The 14,137-nt window shown below is 48.9% G+C and overlaps 1 protein-coding gene across 2 annotated transcripts in view; it reads right to left on the minus strand.

Annotated features, from left to right (window-relative positions):
* The window catches only part of LOC126540434 (arylsulfatase B-like), an 80,034-nt gene that overhangs the window by 38,128 nt on the left and 27,769 nt on the right, over positions 1-14,137 (minus strand). For both annotated transcript variants that reach the window (XM_055076026.2, XM_050187250.3), the window contains exon 4: positions 13,475-13,587. In XM_055076026.2, coding sequence (XP_054932001.1) covers positions 13,475-13,587 — 113 coding nt within the window. The remainder of the gene's footprint in view (positions 1-13,474; positions 13,588-14,137) is intronic.

Genomic DNA, 14,137 nt, shown 5'->3' on the forward strand with positions numbered 1-14,137 from the left:
TGGTTACGCCGATGCTTGCCGCAGGAACATGCGCTCTAAAATGCGGATCGTACACGACTAATAACTATCGTCTGATATCGCTGACATGTGTGCCTTGTGCCGAATCTTGGAACATATCATTTCAGACTGCGTTAAAAATACTTAAAGCGAAGCTTTTTATTTCTCAGAGATTCATCCGTGAGTGCCGCAAACGCTCTGCAGGAAAGCCAACTTGCACATCCGCGTAAAACACTACAGTTTACATTCGCAGTTGTGCCGATAAGAACAATGGGAACACGTCATGCTCGCAACCAATACATATATATATATATATTGTGACGCAGCAGTAATCACGGCTTTTATTCCGCGTCACAAGATTAGGCGAACAGACCAGGCCCACAGCACGGAGCACACTCGAGAGCCAGCCCCACAAGCGATGATGAAGAAGAACCCCATATAAACCCCATATGATGATGATCGTGTACAGATGACAAGGAATAGCTTATAAATTCCCACACTAATGTCCCCTCGCGCGAGAGCGGCCATCCTGGCCGCAATTCAAAGGGGCGGTGAACGTCTCGTGAAAGGCTTCATACGGGAAACGTGGACAATCTCAGCGGCGCGGCAGCGGCGGTCATTTGGAACAATAACTGGTTCCACGCGATAGTTCACTGGAGAAGTCTGCTCCAAGACTTTGTAGGGGCCGATGAACCGAAGCTGAAACTTGTCACACAAGCCAGGAGTACGAACTGGTGTCCGGAGTAGCACTTCCTCGCCAGGGCGGAAGCACACGACGCGATGAGAGGCGTCGTAATGCTGCTTGCGGTCCTGTTGCCGTGCTTCGGTGTTGATGCGGGCGAGCTGGCGACAACGCAGAATGCGGGACACATATTCTTCGCAGGAGGAAGGACATTGATGGACAGTTGGCGCGAAGAAAGAGACGTCAAGACAGGAAGAGGGCGAACGACCATAGACAAGGTAGAATGGCGAGTAACCGGTCGTGCGTTGAACGGCGGTATTATATGCAAAGGTCACGAATGGTAAAATTGCGTCCCAGTTTCTGTGATCCGGGTCAATGTACATGGCTAACATGTCTGACAGCGTGCGATGAAATCGCTCTGTGAGGCCGTTGCTTTGCGGATGGTAACTGGAGGTAGTCTTGTGGGTGGTTCCGGAGGCTCTGAGTACTTCGTCTAGTAGTTGCGAGAGGAATGCTTTTCCACGGTCGCTCAGGAGGACGCGAGGAGCACCGTGACGCAGTATTAAGGATTGAAGTATGAATGCAGCAACTTCAGAGGCTGAGACAGAACTCACACAAGTTGTTTCGGCGTAGCGTGTCAAGTGATCAACGGCTGTCACAATCCATCGTTTACCGGTGAGAGTCACAGGAAGTGGCCCATATAGGTCAACTCCAACGACCTCAAATGGTTGCGACGGACAAGGAACCGGTTGCAGTTGTCCGCTTGGAGCTGATGTAGGGAGCTTTCGACGCTGACATAGAGCGCAGGAAGCGACATACCTCGCTACACTGGCGGACAATCCAGGCCAGTAGAAGCGCCCTTTGATGCGGTCATAGGTTTTCTGGAAACCAAGGTGACCAGCAGTCATGTCGTCGTGAGAAGCCCGCAGGACATAAGCACATAGAGAGCGTGGCAGAACAGGAACCCAGCGTTGACCGTCAGGGTGATAGACATGACGGTATAGGACGCGGTTATCAATCTTAAATTGCGTCAGCTGCCGACGAAGGCGGGCGTTAGGCGGGCGCGAAGCTCCTTGAAGGTGGTCGATGATGCGCCGACAGTAAGAGTCGGCAAGTTGATGAAATTGGAAGGATTTGTTGTCGTGTGGAGGCATCTCGTCGACAGTGGCCAACAAGAAAGCATCTGAGGAGGGATCGAGCGAAAGCTTGTCACGGATGGTAGTTGGAGCTCCATTGCATGGTGTCGTAGGAAGCGGACAGCGAGAAAGTGCGTCTGCATCTTGGTGTTTTTTTCCGCACTTGTAGGTAATGGTAAAGTCGTATTCTTGCAAACGAAGAATCCACCGACCAAGTCGTCCAGACAAGTTCTTCAGCGTCGAAAGCCAGCATAATGCATGATGGTCTGTAACGATCGTAAAGTGGTGGCCGTGAAGATAAGGTCGAAACTTCTGCACAGACCAAATGATAGCTAGACATTCCTGCTCCGTGATAGTGTAATTCTTTTCGGCGTTTGTCAGAACGCGACTTGCGTATGCGACGACCCTCTCACCTAAAGTGTCGTCTCGCTGTAGGAGAATGCCACCAATTCCGTGACCACTAGCATCCGTATGCAGGAGGGTAGGAGCAGTTTCATCAAAATGGCGTAGTACTGGTTCAGATGTGAGAGCGCGCTTCAGATGGGTGAACGCAGATTCACATTCGGGAGACCACACAAAGGGAACATTAGAACCCAGTAATTTGTGCAGAGGTGACGCTATTGATGCGAAGCCCCGTATGAATCGCCGAAAATAGGAAGCGAGGCCTAAGAAACTACGCAAATCTTTGGTCTTTTCGGGACGAGGGAAGTGCTGAACTGCGGAAACCTTGTCAGGATCAGGACGAATGCCATCTTTGCTCACAATGTGACCTAGAACTTTGATTGTCTTGCTCGCAAAATGGCATTTCTTAGTGTTTAGCTGAAGTCCAGCGTTGGCAAGGCACGTGAGAACTTCATCCAGACGTTGCAGGTGCTGAGAGAAGGTTGACGAGAAAACAACAATATCGTCGAGATAGCACAGGCAAGTCTTCCACTTTAGGCCACGAAGAACGGTGTCAATCATGCGCTCGAATGTTGCGGGCGCATTGCAAAGACCGAATGGCATGACATTAAACTCGTAGAGCCCATCGGGTGTTGAAAACGCTGTTTTCTCCTTATCGCCCTCATGCATAGGTATCTGCCATTAGCCGGAACGCAGATCGATGCTGGAGAAGTACTCGGCACCCTGCAGGGAATCCAAGGCATCGTCTATTCGCGGCATAGGGTATACATCCTTGCGTGTGATCTTGTTAAGTGCTCGGTAGTCGACACAAAATCGAACAGAGCCGTCTTTTTTGCGAACCAAAACAACGGGGGAAGACCAAGGGCTAGCAGAGGGGCGTATTATGTTTCGTTGGAGCATGTCGGTGACGTTCTCGTCAATGACTTTCCTCTCGGCTAGCGATACGCGATATGGTCTACGGCGCACGATGGATGTACCATCTGTCTCTATCCGATGCGTCGTAATCGAAGTCTTTCCCAACGAAGATGAATGCGCGTCAAAGGACGCTTCATGTTTTCGGAGCAAAGCAAGCAATTGTTGTGACTGCGAAGCTGTCAGGTCGGAACTGATGGCAGCTGCAAGAGCTGAAGGAGATGCGGCCCCTCCGGTACAAGGACCTTCAGAGGAAGCTGGTTTAAAGGAAATAACAGATATAGACTCTGATGCAGTGGCGCAAGCCAATGTAGTGCCTTTAGGGATGAGAATCTTTTCGGATGTCGGGTTTGTAGCGTAGAGAAGTGCAGCGCCATGATCAAACCTAACGAGCCCTGATGCAAAGGCTATCCCTCTTGCAAGACAGCGTGCAGATGGTAAGACGAGCACGTCGCCGCAGTCAATCACATCAGACGTGATAGTAACGATGCTTTGATGGCGAGGAGGTAACGCGGTATCTTCTGCAGCAACGAAGTGAAGGGGTGTGTCATCTGCATGAAGTGAATAGGTCGTGTCGGTCATGTGGAGAACGCGTTGTCCACAGCAGATGGAGGCGGAGGCCGTAGAAAGAAAATCCCATCCCAATATGAGCTGCTGGGCACACGAACTTAGCACTGCAAATTGTACGTGATGTAGAAGTCCATCAATGGAAATACGAGCTGTGCACATAGCGATAGGTCGAATGGAGGCCCCTTGAGCAGCGAGTAGCGTAGGTCCATCATAGGGGGTCGTAACTTTCCTAAGTCGCGAACACAAATCACGGTGAATGACGGAAACACTAGCACCAGTGTCTATTAAAGCTTCTACTTGTACACCTTCTACTACAACCAATATCACATTGTACGGACGCGATGGAGGAATTTCTGTCCTGTCGTTCGATGCAGCTTTTCCTCCAAAAGCTGCATAATTCAGTTTTCCGGACGACGCTCGGCGAATTGAGAAGCAGGTCTCAGTGGGGACGTAGAGCGGCGAAGGGGTGACGGCGAGCGGCGTCTCGCAGGACGGTAAGCTGTCTCGGATGCTACAGTAGGCGATGGAGAGCGTCCGCGCGGTGGACCTTAAGGACGGCGTTGGTCATGGAAGCTCCCTAGACGTTGGAAAGTAGCTCCGGGCGAAAAGTCATCCCGTTCGTATACGTCATATCCGCGACGCTCGTCTTGCTGGCGCTTGCGGCAAAAACGCGCTATGTGGCCACGATAGCCGCAGTAGTAGCAGATGGGACGAGGAGGACGCCACTGCGGATAGCTGGTTTGGGTAGGTGCGCTGGTAGTCATGGAAGCGATGTAAGCCGGTGTTGGTTTTGGAGGCATCGGTGGGACGATGACTGGAGTAGCTGCGGCTACTTGTGCGTACGTCGATGGGGCCCTAGGTGTTAGAGGGTCCGTGTACGCTGCACCAGCCATGGATGCCAATTCCTCCTTGATGACATCTCGCAGATTGGTATCGGAGGCATGAGAAGGCATAGGTCCTGCTGCTAAGCCAAGATACTGAAGCTCTTCTCGAATTATTGCGCGTATCATTGCTCGTAACGTAGGGTCGTCGGCGCTAGTGTTTGCAGTGGTGTCCGGCTGCAACCGTACTGATTCGAGTTCGTCAAGGCGCTGGCAAGTAGCGACGATATCAGCGACGGTAGCGGGGTCCTGGATGGCTAAAGCATTGAAAGCAATAGCTCCAATGCCTTTGAGGATGTGGCGAACCCTGTCTGATTCGGTCATGGCCGTGTTCACGCGTCGACAAAGAGCAAGCACATCCTCGATGTACGACGTATAAGATTCACCGGGTTGTTGCTTGCGAGTGTCGAGCGTCTTTTTTGCGAGGGCAGAACGAACAGCCGGTGTACCGAAGATTTGGCGGAGCTGCTGTTTGAAAGCGCCCCAGTTCGTGAAATCAACCTCATGGTTGAAAAACCAAGTCTTCGCTACGCCTGTCAGATAAAAGGCGACGTGACGTAGCTTGAACGCATCGTCCCAACGGTTAGCCGAACTCACTCGGTCATAGTCGTCCAGCCAATCCTCGACGTCTTCACCGCGAAGTCCAGCAAACAGATGGGGATCACGCTGGTGCCCACTGACAACCCAATACGGAGAGGCTGAGGTAGTCGAGGCCGAGATGGTGGAAGTAGAAGTGCCTGTTGGCTCGTCCTGCGACATGTTGGCGGACAGCTTGCACAATCGGCGACCCGATCGAAGCTCCAGGAGGTTGAGCGGGGAGTCAGAGGACGGGGGACCGAAGAGCACACTCCACCACTTGTGACGCAGCAGTAATCACGGCTTTTATTCCGCGTCACAAGATTAGGCGAACAGACCACGCCCACAGCACGGAGCACACTCGAGAGCCAGCCCCACAAGCGATGATGAAGAAGAACCCCATATAAACCCCATATGATGATGATCGTGTACAGATGACAAAGAATAGCTTATAAATTCCCACAATATATATATATATATTGCGCCAGTGTAGACTCGTCCCTGAAAATGTGAGTGTGTACGTGTAATGAACGGCTACAAGATCAAATATAAAGGCTATGCAGCTTGACGAAATGTGTCTTCATTCAACTTCAACGTTCAAAAAATGCAACCCCCAACAAGCAATCAAATCACCGTAGCACCGGGTCGCTCGGCAGTTTTTGGGTTTGTGCGTGGTAGTTGGCTTTGTACTTCGACTTTGATTTAGTTTGCATTGGTGGAAAGCTTCACGTTCAATCATCTTTCCTTAAGAAAAGGGCGTTCATTTTTAGATAAATATGACCTATTTTCTCGCTATTGGCATGATTTTTGCAAAAGGCTATCTACCATTACACAGCTTCTTTCCACCAGTCATTATTTCGCGTCTGTAATGGATAAATCTGATGAAATTGATGTAATAGGGCTCGATTTTCGTAAAGCGTTTGACAATGTTTTACATTCCGGACTTATGCTCAAATTAAATGAACTTGGTTTTCCCTGTTCCTTAATTAACTGGATTGGCTCCTCACTTACACCTGGAAAACAACTCGTGGATATAGGTAGTCACTATTCAAGCACACTTGCAGTAAATCTCAGTGTATCGCAATAAATCTTTTCGGTCGTTCTTATTCTTCGTCTACATAAACAACATTATGCCATGTATAAAAGAAGGCGTTTTCATTCGGCTGCAAGCGTTTGCTTGCTTCTTAATGAAGCCTGATACCGATCACACTGCTTATGTGATAGTCCTAATGCTGTATTGGGCTGGAAAGCCTAATAACACACAATGCTTTATACGCATAGCAAACCAGAAAGCTTACCCTCAGCACTAATACCAATTCATCACACCTATAATTCCTGAAGAGAGAGAGAGAGAGGAAAGAGGAAAGGCAGAGAGGTTAACCAGAGAAAAAGATCCGGTTGGCTACCCTACGCTGGGGAGAGAGGGGAGGGGGAGAGTAGAGATAAGGAAAGTAGAGATAAGGATAAGGAAAGGAAGGAGAAGAAAGTAGAGATAAGGAAAGGAAGGAGAATAGACACACAATCACAGTCGGTCACTGTCACTGAATACTGTCATCGCACAGCACAGTGACACTTGAAGCACTGTCAACACCTGTTCAGGCTACAGCCGCCTGTCCAATTCTGTCGCCCTCAAGAACCGCAACAGTGCACTCGTCGCCCTCTGCTGCGAAGGCTTATGATGGCGGTATTTTAAAATAAGTTCCTCTGTGAGAGGTCTTTGGTCAAAGCGCGCTATCGCGGTTGCGAGTGATTGTCTCTGTAAATTATATCGAGGACAGTCACAAAGAAGGTGTTGAAAAGTCTCCTCGCCACCACAGTCCTCACACGAGGCGTCGTCGGCCCATCCAATTCGGTAAGCGAAAGACTTGGTGAAAGTCACCCCTAGCCATAGTCGACAAAGCAGGGTAGCTTCGCGACGGCAGAGTCCAGGTGGAATACAAAAACGTAGAGAGGAGTCAAGATTGTGGAGTCGGTAGTCGTGAAAACTTCCAGCGTTCCACAAGGAGAACGTGATGTCACGGCTGATCAATCGAAGTTTTCGAGCGGCATCTGTCCTTGATAACGGTATCGGCTCCTCTTCGTCCCCTTGAAGAGCCGACCGAGCAGCGTTATAAGCGTGTTCGTTCCCTATGACTCCGCAGTGACTTGGAAGCCACTGAAATGTCACGTGGTGTCCTTTATCAGTTAAGTTATGAATGAGTTCTCTAATCTCAAATACCAGTTGTTCGTGTGGTCCGCGCCGCAGGGCCGATAGCAGAGATTGCAGTGCAGTCTTCGAGTCACTGAATATTGACCATCTTCCAGGTTGTTCTTGGCTGACGAGACGAAGTGCAGCGCGAAGGGCTGCAAGTTCCGCGGCCATCGGTGTCGTTGGGTGACATGTCTTGAAACTGATGGTGGTGGCTTTCGCTGGGAAGACCACGGCTCCAGAGGAACACTGGAGAGTTGCCGATCCATCAGTATAAATATGTACGTGTTCGGCGTACCTCTCGTGCAAAAGGAGCAGAGTTAGTTGTTTAAGAGCAGGTGATGACAGCTCAGATTTTTTCCTGATTCCTGGTACGGTGAGGTGTACTGCGGGTCGAGCCAAACACCATGGAGGAATCGATGGCTTAGTTGCGGGGGTGAAGCCTGATGGGAGGCAGGTATAATACTTCGAAATCGTAGTACAAAATGCTGCCTGCGGCCTTTCTGACGGTAGTGTTGCCAGATGGTGGGAACAGGCACGGGCAACGTGCCTAATGTGCACTCTCAACACCTCTACCGCAATGTGTGTTTGTATAGGTTGGTCCCGAGCAATCGTAATAGTCGCTGCTGTCGATGTGCATTTTGGCAAACCAAGACAAACCCTGAGAGCCCGAGCTTGAATAGCCTGTAGAGCACGAAGATTTGTCTGGCAGGTGTTGGTCAGTAAGGGCAAACTGTACCTCAAGAAACCCAGAAAAAGAGCCCTGTACAATTCCAACATTGCATGCACTGACATTCCCCAAGTCTTTCCTCCCAGAAACTTGAAAAGTTGGGAGATTGCTGTCAGACGCTTTTTCAAGTAGGTCACGTGCGCGCTCCATGACAGATCTCTATCAATGATTATGCCAAGATATTTGTGAGACTTCTCATAAGAAATTATGCGGCCATTTATTGATATGGCGTAGGGTGTCATTGGTTTGCGAGTGAACGCCAGCAGTGCACATTTGTCTGAAGAGATTTCAAGACCTTGGTTGCGGAGGTATATAGCTGTTAGAGTAGCAGCTGTTTGAAGTCTTGCACGCATCTGAGGTCGTGTCACACCTGAGGTCCATATACATATGTCGTCGGCGTACATTGATATCTTGATCGCTGCTGGCAGATGATCAACGAGACCAATGAGTGTGAGGTTGAATAGGGTAGGGCTTAGTACACCGCCTTGAGGAACACCTCGGTACGTGTAGTGTAGTGCCGTTTTGCCATCACCGGTACAGACAAAGAACGATCTCATAAAAAGGTAATGAGAGATCCATTGGAAAACTCGACCACCTAGGCCAACCATCTCAAGAGCATCGAGGATAGCCTCGTGAGATACGTTATCGTATGCCCCCTTGACATCCAAGAACAAAGCTGCAGATAGTCTTTTGCGTGACTTTTGAAGCTGGACGTACGTAGCGAGATCAACAACACTGTCTACTGAAGAGCGATCTCGTCGAAAACCAGCCATGCAATTCAGTAACATGTTGTAGTGCTCCAGGTACCATTCCAAGCGGGCAAGGACCATCTTTTCCATTATCTTTCCCACACAGCTGGCCAGCGCTATTGGGCGGTATGAGGTGGGTTCAAGTGGGGGCTTTCCTTGCTTCAGGAGAGGGACCAAGCGGCTTATCTTCCATTCTTCGGGAACCATGCCAGCCTGCCAAGATAAGTTGTAGAGATTTAACAGTTCTCTCCGTGCGCTATCACTCAGGTTGTTCAAGGCGCGATAGGATATTCCATCCGGTCCCGCGGATGAAGAACGCCTGCATAGAGCAAGAGCCGCTTCTAGTTCCTCCATTTTGAAAGGAAGATCCATGCGGCCGTCACGTGAAACAGGGATGCGACTGGGGGCTGGAAAGCCTGGACCGGTTGCTTGGCCAGCGATCCTTGCACAAAAGTCCTCTGCAACATCAGCCTCTAGCCGCCCCTGGAAGAGCGCCAGCGCTTTGAATGGGAAGCGTTGTTCAGGGAGGGAACGTAGACCACGTATGGTTCTCCAGATGTGGGAAAGTGGCTTTCGGGGGTCTAGTGACTGGCAAAATCTTGTCCAACGTCGAGATGCCAATCTATCCATGCGACGTTGAATTTTCTTTTGCAGTCGTCTGGCTGTCCTAAGGTCTTCGATGGATTTTGTACGCCGGTAACGCCGCTCCGCACGACGACGGAGTGCACGAAGTCGCTCCAACTCTATATCCAATTCCGTGCGCTTCGACGAAACCGTGACCGTGCGCGCGGCGTGTAGCATTGCAGACTTGATTGCTTCCTCTAATCCAGAGGACAAGCCCTCTCGACAAGCATCCTCCATGGTGGAAGTAAAAGTGGTCCAATCAATTAATCGAATGGTGTTCCGTGGGGTGGGACTGGACATTCCTTTGATGACAAGGTATGTGGGAATATGATCACTCCCGTGTGTCTCGATATCCGAAAACCATTTAACATATCTTGTGAAAGTGCTGGAGACGAAAGCTAGGTCAAGACAGCTGCCATAATTCACGCCTTGTATAAACGTTGGGCTGCCGTCATTCAGTAGTGAAAGGCCGTGGTTACAGGCGAAGTTTGCAAGTCTTTGCCCTCTTGCATTTGTTCTTGCGCTTCCCCATGCTATATGGTGCGCATTAAAATCTCCGATGATGACATATGGGGCAGGGCACACAGACAAGATGTTCGTTAATCGTTTGGGATCAAAAATACCTGAAGGCGATATATAAACGCCTACAAGTGTAAACATGAGTTTGCCCTTTTTAATTGTTAGGCAAACGTATTGATTTTTATCATGAGGCGGAATCGGCTGGCGAACATAGGTCAGTTCTCGACGAATAAAAACGATGACTTTGCTACATGCATTAGTTGTTGCGGATATAACAGCTTCGTATCCCGATAATCTGACTGGTTTTGATACATTAGGCTCACATATGACAATGACTGGGAACAAATTAGTATATATATACTGACGAAAGTCCGAAAGGCGTGATTTTAGTCCTCTTGCGTTCCACTGTATGATTGACGCTGCCTTGACTTCCTCTCGAAACGATGGGGGATGGCTGGCCATGTCTCTATTCGAGGGACTCAAGCACTGGGCTTAAGGCGTCCAGTACTTTTAGTGCATTTTGAGCAGACGTAGTTCCAAGGTTCGACAGAATCGCTCGAATGGCATCTATGAGGGGACGCAGCATTGAAAGGACTTGACGATCTGCTTTGGGCGTGGCATCAGCGGCAGGAGTAGGCTCCCGAGCGGGCTTGACAATCTGTAGTTTTGTGGGAGATTGCTGGCTCGGAAGCGCAGGCCATTCTTCTTGAGACAAATTCCTTTCAGGCGACTCCCTTGTGCTGTTCAGCCCCATTTTGGCCTGATTGGAGGACGTGGGTGCTACAATGGAAGCCGCCTCCTCCTTTCGCTGTTCTGCCTTTGTTGAGGAGGTTCGGTGACGCCGACGCCGACGCCGGATCGTTGCAGCAGCCTCCCTGTGTGTCGAATTGTCCCGAACCATTTGCTTGAGAACAGCGACTTCTTTCTTGATGCGAGGGCAGTCCCTAGACGAGGCAGCATGGGAACCATCACAGTTGCCGCACTTTAGGACAGTAGCCCGGCACGTCTCCTCCGCGTGAGGTTCAGCACAACGGGGACACAGTATCGAGTTTGGGCAGACACCCTTGACATGTCCCAGCCTAAAGCACTGATGGCATTGAAGAGGCTTTTGTACGAAGGGCCGAACAGGGTGTCGGAAGTCACCGACTTTGACGTGTGTTGGTAAGCAATGTCCTTTAAAGATCAGTTTGACGCAGCGCGATGTTCCAAGGCGGCTCACACGCGTGATGACAACACCCTCACTTGCTGGTTTGACGAGGATAGGCAAGTCCGCGTTGGGAATGGCGACATCGATGTCATAAATGACACCTGCTGTGGATGCGTCATCCATCGGGATATATGAACGCACTTTGATGCGCCCTAGCACCGAGATTTGCTTCAGTTTTTCGAGCGCACTCCCGTTGTTAACATCAATTGCGAGGACAATTTTGCGTGCATTTATACGAATGTCCTTAATTTCATTCGGCACGACCCCTTCCAAGAAAACAGATAGTTCTTGCCTGTTTAGCAGTCGGAGGTTGTTTGAGGGCTCTTCGGGTACGAACACGATGGCGTGAGGCCAGCGTTCAGGCCTTGACTTCAGAGTCGCCGTGCTCGCTTGCGTTGATGGGTTCGCGTTGACAGTCCTCCTTTTGGCCCTCTTTCTGCGGACAGTGATGAAGCTATCATCCGATGAGTCTTCATCCGACATTGAGTATAGCTCAGTGTCCTCGGTGTCACTGAGCACGCTTCCTCTCTTCCTCGTGAGGGACGGCCTTGATGACCTCTGGCCAGGAGGGCCTCTGGAAGGCTCCGCGTCCATGGCCACAAAACCGGGAGCCAATGCACCAGGAAATTCCGAAGAATTCGTCGGAAAACAGAGAACACAGATAGAAGCGTTCTAAGAAGAAGGCACTTCCTATAATTCCTGAAACTTGCAGTAGTAAGTACATCAGAGTTTAGACTTCTAGACGGCAAGCCTATGCATCCACGTGCCTCAAGATTGCTCTGCCTAGGCACAAACTTAAAACGTAGGAATTCACCTGGTAATATTAAGTTGCTAGCACATGATACATTCATTAGATAACGATGAGTATATGCATGCGCTGCCAGGGACCTTTACAAAAAAGACGACGTCGAAAAATTTCCAAAATTTCAGACACTGATCACTTCATGTACAACATTTGTGACCTGCGTTCATCTCTTGATGACCCGAGGAAATGCAACTATGTTTTACTCTTGAAACACTCAGAAAACTTGTCCGACAGTAATTAGTGTACAAGCTTTGACATCGTAGTTTTCTACTAGGTCCCACACCTTATATACAACCATTCTTAACAAGAACTACTCGATGTCATTATCCACACAGTTTAACACCTATGTTCCCATCAACAAACAAACAAAGGTACTTATTTTTCCCAGAACAATAACAAAATGGAATTATTTACCACCTGGCATATTAATGCAAAATGTGCTTATATTCACTGAACAATTTAATTTCGCATACTGTGTTTTGATGTGGTCATCGCTGGTCCGTTTCGTGGAATGGTTCTTTTCCAACGTGCACCGTATTCTCGAAGTTTTCATTGAGTGCTTCTTTGTAGTATTACTTAGTTGTTAGGTATTCATTATTACCTGTACAAATTTCCCTGTGCAAAATACTTTATTAATTTGCACATACTCTTGCTTGGGCCATGCAAAAGTGGGCTTCAGGATTTCGCAAATAAAAAATTATTAAACGATAAACATTACTCACAGGTTGGTCTTGACGTCATCATCATCATCATCATCATCATCATCATCATCATCATCATCATCATCATCATCATCAGCCTGTTTACGCCCACTGCAGGGCAAAGGCCTCTCCCATACTTCTCCAACTACCCCGGTCATGTACTAATTGTGGCCATGTTGTCCCTGAAAACTTCTCAATCTCATCCGCCCACCTAACTTTCTGCCGCCCTCTGCTACGCTTCCCTTCCCTTGGAATCCATTCCGTAACTCTTAATGACCATCGGTTATCTTCCCTCCGCATTACGTGTCCTGCCCATGCCCATTTCTTTTTCTTGATTTCAACTAAGATATCATTATCTCGCGTTTGTTCCCTCACCCAATTTGCTCTTTTCTTATCCCTTAACGTTACACCGTCAACTATGCAGTAATTCAGAGGGTGAAACAGTGCACTCGGCGACCTTCCGTCCTCCTAAGGACTCTCTATCAGTGCGATTCAACATTTGATTTCTTTTCCTATGCTGTCTGAGGAAGTAAGGTAATAGCACTTATTGAAGAAGCAACGAATTATACCAAGTAAACCCATCCCATGCTTCTAGCTGCATGATTGTTACTCACTGAAGCGTGGACATGGTTCTGTCTGACAAGGACGCAAAATTAGTAAAAATTCTGTCGCAGTTCTCTGCCAAATGCTCTTGTGCGTTACTTCTAAACGCAGGTGAACGTTGCAGATTCCACTGCACTGGTACTTGCAAATCAACGGAACAGTCAACTGGCATCACCCATACGAAAATTATACCTTTCCAAGCATGTAAGAAGTGTATCCGAGGTCATTGAGCCATTCCGGAAGGAGCTTCAGGTTGAGTGGCAGTCCCCTGGGCTCGGACATCTTGATAACGAAGTGCTGCATGCCTATAAAGATGTTCAAGTGTCATTTGTTGCGCGATCGGTATGATCAAATTTTATCACCATGTTGAACGCATGCATTTTTATGCTATGAATGCTTTACAATAAACATTTCAGATATTCAGCACATCAATTAAAGTGTTTTTGTGTCAACTGTGTTCTTTCAGATACATTCAAGGCGTTATTATTTATAATAATGGTACCAGCGATCTATTTAAACTTCATTTCAATCGCGAAGGTGCCTGAGTGATGCGTTTATACTTAACATTTAGGCGCCAGGAACTGATGCTCTCATTCTGTTAGCCTCGCAACAACTGCTTTGGTTTTATTGCGGCAGCAATTATATGGACACTCCAGGCGCATTTCTGCCGTCAGGGTCGGCGGTGCCGTGATCTTCCGTATAAAGTCCAAAGGCGATAAAGTCGTCGCCACGTGAGGTATGCTGTATGTGCAAGTAAAATCGTGCGAGGATGAGCCGGCGGTCGTGGCTCAATCTCGCTCACGAAACGGACAGAGGCGGGGAGGAAGCGCGCCGTCTTCCGTCGCACGGAAGGCT

Source organism: Dermacentor andersoni, chromosome 2 (assembly GCF_023375885.2).
Source record: "Dermacentor andersoni chromosome 2, qqDerAnde1_hic_scaffold, whole genome shotgun sequence".
Taxonomy (NCBI): domain Eukaryota; kingdom Metazoa; phylum Arthropoda; class Arachnida; order Ixodida; family Ixodidae; genus Dermacentor; species Dermacentor andersoni.